The sequence below is a fragment of the Pistacia vera genome, unplaced genomic scaffold, assembly GCF_008641045.1.
Source record: "Pistacia vera cultivar Batoury unplaced genomic scaffold, PisVer_v2 Contig1111, whole genome shotgun sequence".
In the NCBI taxonomy this organism is placed as follows: Eukaryota; Viridiplantae; Streptophyta; class Magnoliopsida; order Sapindales; family Anacardiaceae; genus Pistacia; species Pistacia vera.
In genome coordinates this window covers 264,719-275,739 of record NW_022195151.1, presented here as the reverse complement: position 1 = coordinate 275,739, position 11,021 = coordinate 264,719, and the positions used below count along the sequence as shown (strand labels likewise).

Sequence of the window (11,021 nt, the reverse complement as noted above, 5' to 3'; positions counted from 1 at the left end):
CTTTCTTAACACAATAAAAGTAAAATTTGACTTATCTTTATTGTGTAAAATTTCCAGAAATAAAACTAAAATTAATAAACATATAATATAAACGTTCATCTAATGGGACTGAAATGTTTGTATCCCATATAATTAGGACAGTGTGAACATATTCCAAACCTCAAGGAGAAAAGTGCAACATTCATAAATCAGAAAAAATAAATTACAAGGTCCAATAACAATGAAGTTTTGATATATTATATTTGACGTTGATAATTGAATTGATGGAATAGTTGTTGGGTCAATGAGTGTTAACGAATTATGTGGGGAAAATAATAAATTGCGTGCATGAAATGATGATTAGTTGCATTAATTAGAAGGAAATGACATTGACTATGATACCAACCAATTTCGTGTAAAACACGTATTAAGTTTAGGCTGTCTTTGTGATGAACCATGTGCTCCCCACAAGAACACCACCTAATTCTAAGCCTTCTTTTATCTTATGTGTCTTCCAATAATATGCCTCTTTTCCAGTTGCCTTCTTCATGGGAAACAACTCAATACGTATAACAGAATTGCCACCTCTTCTTTAATCAAATTATTTTAATATTATTTACGAATTAAAGATAACTTGTGTGGGCAAACGATTTTAACCAATTTGATTGTTTTGGTTCCATGTTGGCCCAAATGAATAATAAGATGAGGTTTGCCTGTAAGTTAAAAACAGAAATTAGGAGGATTTATCGTGAAGAGAACGTTTTATATTCTCCAATGAAATTCCTTCTAAATGCTTTTTTTTTTTTAATTCCAATGCTCTTACTTGTGTTTACAGCAAAGCTTTCTGATGATGAATATCGTATCAAAAGCAAGACATCAAATAATAAATATACTTTTCGCAATGTTCCATTTCCGTTCACAAGAAACAAGAAAGATTTATATCATAAAATCCCTTGTAACTTAAACTAATATTTCCCAAACCTTCTAAACATTTTAATTACTTTCAATGATACAGTGACACATCCATTTAATTTAGAGTTAATGACTTTTTCCCACCCAAATAATGGTTTAACACTTTTCTACTAACAGATTTTTAAAATACCACTTTTCTATCCAAAAAAATATACTTTTCGATTTAACAGCTGACGAAGAGCAAAATCGGTTCATGCTATTGGGGCTTTTGAAGAGAGGAGGCTGGTGAGTCTTTTGATGGTGAAGGTTATATTTTGGTGATTGTGATTAGTTAAAATTTAACTTAAAAAAGTTGATTGCATAAACCCTAATCGCTCAATTGTCACCAATTAACGAGGTTGGCAAAAGTAAGGTTTGAGGGGTTTTAGTGAGTGATTATCGTAAAAGAGAATGTTGGTTGTATCGGGTCGCAACGATTCCAAAATCCACTGGCGATTAGCGGGGTTGGTAGGAAAATGTCATTTAAAATATTTTGTTGGGTGGAAAATAGTATTTTAAAAGTCTGTGGGTAGAAAGGTGTTATTAAGTCATTATTTAGGTGGAAAAAGGTGTTTACCCTTTAATTTATAACAACGTTATAATGATATAACTTAGGAAACTTCCACCTTGTAGTAAATATTAATTCACTCAATTTTGCGTGTTTTATTAAAGAATCAAATGCAACTATCGTTTCGTTTGAGTCTCCGGAACCATAACAATTTCTTCAATCCTTTCAGTCTGGCCCAATACAATTGGGCTGTATCACAAGAGAAATATGGCCCAACCTCCCTGGATTACTCATATCAGTTTCACCACAATTACAAGTGAATTTATGAGTACCCCACGGCCATTTCAAAGCGCTTTCTCTTGTAACTTTTGTGAATCAAAGAACAACAGTAACAATTATTCATTGTCGTTAGTAAATATTTCATTTTAAATTGGATAATTTGTTTAAAACAATAGGCCTTTTTTTTTTTTTTTTATGTCTTTTCATTAAATTGTACGCCATGTCATGAATCTCAGTTACAAACGAGCTTACTTGGGGTTCGTTCTATGAAACCATTCCAGCATATCTGTTATTCCTTAACGAGGAAGATATTTAGCAGCAGATTGACTTGCTGTCGTAACGCTGAGAGGTTTTGGTTATTGGTTAATATTTACTTCCTCTCTAGTAATGAGTATCGACAAAGACAAGCAAGAAATGGAATAAATCTTAAAAAGAGAAGGAAGTAAACCATAGAAATCCATCATTCGTTATTAATATTTACGTGTAAAAAATGGTTTCAAAGGATGAACCCCAATTTGGATGAGCCACGTCATGACCTTAAACATGGTTGTAATGTATACCTTCCGCAAAGCTTCTACTTTATATTTTTTGCTGAATAAATGAATAGGGTGAGAGGATCCGTGCTGAATCTTGTAGTTTCTCAACATGGATGTCATTTAACCCATAAAAGCAGCTCAAACCTCAGATGCTCAAGCTGGACTAATTTTATATCCTGGTGAACATGGCGTAAGTAACTACCAAGTAGCAAGGTGGAACACAACAACACAAACATTCTAATAGTATTGGTGGCAAGACTGCAAGACAACACTAACATTATCATACAATCTTCACCTCCAACAGGACCTTTACCCAATCGGCGTTATGATAAGGATGGCCAAGAATACGGAACGAGGCTTGTTATTGCATATTGCATCACACCACGCAGTTGTCGCAGAAAATGCACATTACAAACAGTAAACATTACAGAGACAAAAGCAACGAATGACAAGCCAATTTTTTTGTGTGAAACTTTATTTATATACAAGACAAACTTTTCTTTCAACAATTGCATAACTTAACAAGATTTGTATGCAAGAATAATAACATTCGGTAGACTTGCTCTGGTATTGCACTTCAAAGAAATTGCTGCCTCTAAAAGAAGGATCTTAAATTATAAATCCTACGCGTATATAATTAACCAAAAGGCTGAGTCAAATGAGACACTTCACACGCATGCAACTCAAAGGCTGATTTCACAAGGTTAGCTTCATATTTTTGTATCATTTTCTAGATTTAATGCTCCATTTTCGTGCCATTCTTCAACCTTTACCCAACTCCCAAGGTGCTTGTCTCTGCTAAACTGAGTATTTAAGCATAACTTCCATTCCACTTAAGTAGATAATCTGATGCATAAAGAAGAAAGCAATTAATAACATTGATCATCAAAAACAGATTCCATAGGCACACTGAGCAATCCATAAAACTAAGCTTAGTAATAAGCATCACGATATGTTTGGAGTAAATAAGCAATCCAAATTATCTAGACTTCCTTGAAATACAAATATAGACCACTCGTAAGTCGGGTATTATCACAATCAATATATAAATGACGATGGCAGGGAATATTGGTTGGGTTAAACTTATGTCAAACTGGCTCCCTAGGCACTAATAGAATTGTAAATAAAATGCCTGGACCAATCACATTATAGTGTATATAACACAGTAGGTAGCCTATGTTAACATGCTAGAACTTACTCAATGCATTATGGGCAGAACTGTAGAAAGCAAATACGAGAAGGATCATTCACCAAACTACACAAGCATTATGAGGTGAGTGTAACAATAAGACATCCACTTACCTCCTATTTATATTCACTTGGGTTTTAGAAACAGAAGATGGAGAAGTCCCATCAAGGCCACCAACGCTGCAAACTTGTGACCTCTCAGACTCTTGGATGATGTTCTTCACAGTTCTATTTGAATGGAACCCAGAATTCTCCCTTAGGTCATGAACATCTGACAATGAGTTCAAGATGTATCCACCCCCATGTGGGTGCTGTAATTTTTGGTTATCTATGTTGTATGTTTCAGTATCAGCTGCGTTATGTATGGCACGGAAGCATTCCATATTCCCAGATGAAGACAACCTCGAGGTAGAAAACCGACCTTCTGTCCTCCTCCAAAACTTGGAACTCAAGAATTCTGCGCCAGGCAGTTTGCAGCAAGTGTTTTCTGCATATTCTTTGTTTGGGATCCTTCCACTTGATAATGCCAAATCATATGAGATTTCATCCAGAGCCATCTCCAGGCCATGTACACGTGTCTCTAGAGAATTCATCCCACTCTGGGAGCTCCCAATGAATCTCTGAATTCAAGTAAAATGGAAAAAAAACCCTAAAGTCAGAGGATGCATTAACTAGAAAGAAATGGCGTTCATAAAGAATTAAGGAGTATGGATGATGGAACATTTGAAACTAACAAAAAAACTTAACTAATCAACTTGTTCAAGGTACAACGGCATGAGAGAACATATGGATGGAGAAATATTAACAAATCGAAAAGGATTAAATTCTAAATGGAAAAATCTTAGGGGGAAATGCTGAAGCCGGAAGACAATATCAAATACAGCTGTCTAGCAAAATTACATATGTAAAGCTGCTTTTATCCATTCGAAATATATACGAGAGCCCAAAGAAAAATTATTTTCAGTATAATTATATCAGCCGAACCTTAGAGAGAAATATAATCTAATCATCTTATAATGCAGTTTTAGGATATCAAAGCTCCAGTAAGTCACCTGAAGAAGGTCCAATAGACTGGACTGCTGGTTTTCAATCTGAAGAAGTTGTTCACGGATCAAAGAGAGATCCTCAGCGTCTTTCGGGTCATCATAAACTTCTTCAGTACCATTGCTGGCCACAAAATCTGAGTTCCCATCATCAGGACACGGGACCACCCTAGACCCTGATCTGAAACCACCAAATTTATAAACTTTGTCATTTTGGATTTTGCTGAAGAGTGCACGTTTGGTTTCTGGCCGAGAATTTACATTATTTTCCTTCTCTCCTAATTCGGGATGATCAGAGTCACGCATTTTGACATCATCGGCACAAATCACCTTGGAAGTAGAGTGTGGTACTGCAATTTCAACTTTCCAATCAGAGGGTTTTTTATCATTCGATTTATGGAGCATTGATGTGCTTGTCTTCCTGTTACTACTTCTCAAAGTAACTTCATTTTTGGCAGTCGTCCCATAAGAACTATCTGATGAAGGAGAACTGCCAGTGGGAATCATTTTCTTTGGTGGTGGAGTTTTAAAACCAACATCTTGGAAACTTTTGGTGATAGAAGGAAAGCATCCGCCACTACCATTATCTGGCTCCAGATAAATAGATAAATAAATAAAACCCAGAAAATAGTAAATATAGCATTATGTAGTAGAGAAATTGATCTAAACCTCCAACTTTGTCACTAAAACCGGCAAACTAATTACTGCAAAACTGTCTTTCTATCCGATAACAGTAAAAAATAAATAACAATACATAATTAAAATTTTACCTGCTGAAGAAGACTTAGATTGAGACGGAGCCGAGACGTCGTCACAATCACCAGGAACCTCCTTCCACAGCTCTAATGTACGATTCATCGTCTCTCGAACAATCTTTATCTGTATTACCATATAAAATCCATATTCAGATCCAAATTATTAAACAAAACATCATCTTACCTTTTGGTTTCTCCTCTTTTCCAATCATTTTCTTTGCAACCAAACAGAGTCCACGACTTTACCTTATCAAATCTTCTACTTTCCAGAGCCGCCCAATACGCGTTTTTGTACTCTGAGGCTAAGTCCTTCTCAACGAAAGCCACCTTTCCCAACACCTCGGCAGCGGCCTTTCTGGATGCCCAATCATCACAACTCAAAAACTCCCGAACGAACGGCACCAGCCAATCTAACACTCCCTTGTTTCTCGCTCCACCAACTTCAACAACACTTCCTATCACTCCCAACACCGCAGCTTTCGCTTTAGACCCCTCGCTCTTCACCACCTTCCCCAGTCTCGGCAACAGCTTCCTCAACTGCTCCACTTCCGGATTCGAAGCCGCCTCTATCGCCGCCGACAAACACATCGCTCCGCCGACCTGCGAGTTCACGTCCTGCTCCACTAGTATCAATTCAATCAACGGTCTCGACACCACCGAAAACGACGGTTTCGTGATGTGTGATGACATGGCAGTCGTTGCAACAATGCATGCGGATCTCACGGACGAATCCGGGTCCCGTAACCGGCGGACGAGCGTTGCAATCATTTTGGGGAGATGCGGCGAGAGAGAGTTTCCGTGCGACTCGGAAAGCAGAGTCAGTAGGTTCACGCATTGTTTCCGAACCTGAGACTTGCAAGACGAATCAGTGTTTTGTAAGCAGCTGAGAAACGAGGAGAACGAATCTTGAGTTAAGGTTTTGGCGATGGACTCCAGCTCGATCGTCGCTAACTTCAGCGTGTCGCGGTCGGCAAGTTTGTTGAGGCACGTTATGACTCGTTGCTTGAGATCTTGAGTCGAAGGAGGAGATGGACTCTGAGTCGGAGAGGATCGTTTTTCCAAAGCCATTCTGATTTCGATTTTTGTGCGTGAACTTTTGCACAGTCTCTTTGGTTCAGTGTTTTGGCATTGAAGTGGACCGTTTTGGTGAAGAGTGAAGAGTGAAGAGTAGTGAGGTGGATGGAAGTTGCAAAATGAAATTGAAGGAAACTTTTAAATGTTGAGAGGGGAGGTACCGATTTGCAAATTTCAACCGATAAACCGGTTTTTTAGGAAATACAATAAAAAGCGCGGTGAAATTGAATTATTAGATTAGCAAGCAAATTTGATCCGCTGATATAAAATATTACTGTTAATTGGTTTTGTTTATTAGGGAAAATAATAAACTATTATTTACTGTTGTTGAAGTATTATTGGGAAGTTAAAATTACTAGGGATATGCATAGCTTTGTTGAGTAGGTTAATTATATATTTTCATTAATGGAAAATTAAAAATGTTGCCTAAGCAAAGGACGATAAACCCAGCTGGATGGTTTGACTACTTCACATACATCTGAATCACTGAACATTCTGTAAATCCATTCAGGATTAACATGTTACCCATCAAAGAGCACATGGGCCACCACAAACACATGTCATTACACTATCCATTTTAATTGGTTCACAAACATTATTTGTTTCCATCTGTATATTTTACAAAATTCATTATTGGATGGACATGTGATGATTTAGTTTATTTTACTTAAAATTAATTATTTTTTATTATCATAAAAGGAGGAGGAAGTAAATCTAGGAGGGAGAGCTTAACAGTAGAGAGAGCATGTGAGGGTAGCAGAATTGTTAAAGTGGGTTTTAGAATTGGTAATCAGTAATCACGTGAGGACGGATATTCAATGAACTGAATCTAAAGTTTCTAGTAAAAGAACAAACATTATTGCATTTGGGAAGTGTAGAATATGCTATTTCTTTCTTCATCTGCATTACAATTTCACTTGTACAGACCCAGTAAAAAAAATTACCCCACGAAATCCATCAAACACTGGGGGACCCAATTGCCTGATAAATCATTGATCCACCAACATCGACCTTCCGATGCTTTGACTTCTTGGGAGGAACTAGCCAAACTTGGTAAAAATGTGATGCTTGTGATGATGAATAAGCATGGTTATCGCTGAGTTGATTCAGGTTTTGGACCCACAAATTTATGGGTTTGTCAGTTGTAAAAATACCCCATCAAATCAAGTCTTTATACCTACCTACCAGCCTACTTCTTTTTAACTGAAAGATTGGTAAAAGAAAAAGAGAAGAAAGATGCTCCGTGAAATTAGGTTTTATTGAGACAATGATATTAAAGGATTAAGGGATGAAGATGGAAACAGAATAGTTATCATCATGAGAAATCCCCTAATTTGAAGGGATGAAGAAAGTGACACAAAATAAGTTAGAATCCATGTGACACTCTTTAGAAGCGATTTGGCAGTTTTTGGGTTTGTGCAGATTGAAGCACCGCTGGCTAGATGCCTATACATCCCAACAAGAAGGCAGGTTAGATACTAACGATTTCACTCTCAATTTAAATGATGCTCGATCATCACCAAACATGATAAGCTTTTGAATTCTACTTGTACGTAGCATTATCAAGTCAAAAGTTTTCCTATGAGATCTCTGGGCTATATGACAGAATAACAAAAAAAATCCAGGTTTCAAAAATAATAGAAATTATTCTCCTCTTAACCTTATAACGGCATGCACTTCCACTTCCACTTCCATATTTATTGTTTGCTTCTTCTTCCTGCTTCTTCAGGAATCAATTATTTATAATAAACTCTTGCATAGAATTGTTGTTTAGAAAAGAGGATATAAATAGTTCTCTAAGCTACCTTTTGGAAGACAATCTCGATTTAAGTGGGCACAGCCCCATAGATTTTAACTTTGTTCCCTGCTTGATTATTGCTGAGATGGAGGCATCAAAACTGATAACTCTTATGCAATAATTAAGCAAACTCTCGTTATTATATTGTTTTTCATAATGAGTAATAATATTTACTACAAAAGTTAGATTTGTGCTTATAAATTCTGCCCCACTGATATATTTGGCGACACAGCCTTGAACCTACTTTGTGTTGTGGAGCCTGGAAGCCCTGAAATTAATATGATCAAGATAATTAAACTAAAATATACAGCTAATTGCGTAGACTAAAGACAATAATAATTGGGTTCCTAACAAATCAGGCATCAACATCTTACCAACTTTATTTCGAAAAACATATGCGAACTAGCATTTATTGACTTTTCACTTTCAGAATATGATTAGATTTGCGCAAATATACTTACACATTTATAGTCGCATCGCTTATCCAATTCCAGGTCGAAAACGGGGAAGGAAAAAAAAAGTAAGATCAAGATGAACTCACTTGAGAATGATGAACACTGATGATAGGCAATTGTATTTTATAGTCAGCGATTAAAAAAGAAAAAAGAAAAAAAGAAAAGAAAATGTAATATTATACTTATAATTTAATCTCATAATTTATAATTGATCAGTTTGTAAATAGGTCCTGCCTCCTCGCTATGGGTTTTATCTGTCAAATTACAAGTTATCACGTCGGGTTGTAAGAAAAAAATTATAAGATTAGATTGTGAACTAATCTTTATTATAATAGGCCACTATAAAAAATCTTCATTAGTTTTTGCTTTAATCAGTTTCACTAACATTTCATCTTTAGTTTTTATAATTAATTGGGTCTTTCTGATTTAGTTGTATAGGAGCATTCCACTATTCAGAGATCAGAATAGTTTAATTAGACAAGTACTTTCTTCTGTTTATCAGAATAATTTTAATTAAAGGTTTAGTCATTTCATACTTTTGCGAAAGGAAATGCATTTTGGGGAACTTTTGGGACAATAAAATAATTAATAACTGCAAGTTGAAAAATGAGATAATTTTTAATTTTCCCCCACCAGGTTTAGGTTTACTGTTTCAACTTTCAAGACCTATAGTTTAAAATACTGGGATATATTCCCGTGATTATAAAAGACGTTAAAGAAAAATAGATAATCAAGGGACATAAGCGATATTTCACATATACATTAAATATTCAGACAATTTTGGTGGTTGGATCTTGGTTTTTAAAACGAGATACAATCATTAGATGCCAATGATAACAGTTTTTTTTTTATTATATATATTTTTATTATTATATCATTATTCAGTTAATATTAAGACAATATTAAAATGATGGGTATTCTGGTTTTAAAACAGAAAATGGCTCTGAGTTGACATAAATTAATTATTATAAAACACAGGACCTAAATTTGTTAATCAAATCCTCAGGGTGGATAAAGTTATTCTCTCCTTTAAAATAATTTAGAACAAAAAACAATTCACTTAAAATTTGGACATTTTATTACATTATTTCTTAAATGTGCATGGTGAGTAATGAATGATAATAAAGATACATATGGGCAAGAGGAAGAAGTTGGTTAAGGAGAAGGGAGGCGCAGATATTAGAATTAAATGTGGAAGCTGAGAACTGGCCACTGGAGGCCTATATTTCATGTATATATATATGTAGTTTGACTGAGAAGCAAACGCCATTTGATAAGCTTGTCCTTAGATTGCTAGGGCATAGCACATGGGGAAGGCAAAAACATGACTAAAACCATCGAATTTCTTCGATATTGTTTTAACCTCTGGCATGTCATGTGTGTTTCCCTTGTTAGGTGACACTTGCACATGCAGCTTCAGTGTTGGGAAGACGAAAGCGAAATGTGAATGTGTATGGGCATTTCATTATTTTGGATTCATTTCGTTTCGTGCATCGCTAATTAAATTAAACTATATTACGTGGGGGTAGGGTACTATGGCCATTGGCATCTCCCTATAGAAACATTCCACTGCCACGTGATCATCAGTTTGGCATTTTGGTCCAATGAAGTAGTCTTTGTTGTGATTGTGATCTTTATCTATGGATGTTCATGTTCTTGGATCTTACATTGCATTTAATCTTTTCAAACAGACGTAACCCTTCATGATTGCTGAATTCTGATGGTGACTTCTCATGTTATTAGAATCTAAGAAACAAAGAACCCAACCAAAATTTATGGTTGATAGAAATAGTTCCTGTACATAACAAGGCTCTTGGCCAGCAACTTGATCAATTGTTCGGTGTAATTTAATAGAGAAAAAAAAAATAAGATTAATGTTATTTATCTTCCCTTGATCAGGACTTTTATGCTTTTTCTTTTCTTTTTTTAATTTTAAAAATCTCATGACACGCATAAATTTTCGCTCATTTATAATTAAGTTTTATTTATCTATTAAGTTATCTGACATATTAATATGTATATATAAACAATTTAAGCGATTTTAAGCAACCTCTTCTATAAAAATCATAAAAAATTAAACTCAAGAGATTAGCTTAGCAATCAAGGAGGTTTGCTCAATTCCTTGAATTGTTGGATTTAAACCTTAAGATTATCTACTGCAATAATATTGTGACTTATCTTATCCTTTGGATTTGTAGGGTGTTTAATAGATTCTAAAGATTAGTTGAAGTATGCATAAATTAGCTCGAGCATCTCAATTATAAAAAAAAAAAAAAAAAAAAATCATAAAAGATGGTTCAAATTTCAATCAAAATGCAAGAAAATGCGCTTATATTTGATGTACATTAATAATTTAGTTATGAAGTAAACCCGTGGGTTGGCGTAGGGTTTAATAAGAAGTCAATAGAGGCCCTTTATTCATCATCAAAATTTAATTAATTAGTTAATATAGATT

At 35.2% G+C, this 11,021-nt stretch overlaps 1 protein-coding gene across 1 annotated transcript; it reads right to left on the bottom strand.

The window, feature by feature from the left end:
* Positions 1–2,556: 2,556 nt before the first annotated feature.
* On the bottom strand, positions 2,557–6,395 carry LOC116140961 (TORTIFOLIA1-like protein 4). Its single transcript, XM_031426532.1, has 5 exons — positions 5,486–6,395; positions 5,255–5,363; positions 4,494–5,071; positions 3,556–4,061; positions 2,557–3,099 (listed from the first exon to the last, which is right to left on the bottom strand). Exons 1-5 carry the CDS (start codon positions 6,305–6,307, stop codon positions 3,087–3,089), a joined length of 2,028 nt encoding a protein of 675 aa, XP_031282392.1. The 5' UTR covers positions 6,308–6,395; the 3' UTR covers positions 2,557–3,086.
* Positions 6,396–11,021: the final 4,626 nt, after the last annotated feature.

Excerpts from the sequence above, each read along its gene's own strand:
- LOC116140961 (XM_031426532.1), bottom strand. The coding sequence starts at position 6,307 with ATGGCTTTGGAAAAACGATCCTCTCCGACTCAGAGTCCATCTCCTCCT. Across the intron at positions 5,072-5,254 it reads ATCTAAGTCTTCTTCAGCAG|ATAATGGTAGTGGCGGATGC; the intron begins GTAAAATTTTAA and ends ATCTGGAGCCAG. Across the intron at positions 4,062-4,493 it reads GTCTATTGGACCTTCTTCAG|AGATTCATTGGGAGCTCCCA; the intron begins GTGACTTACTGG and ends ACTTGAATTCAG.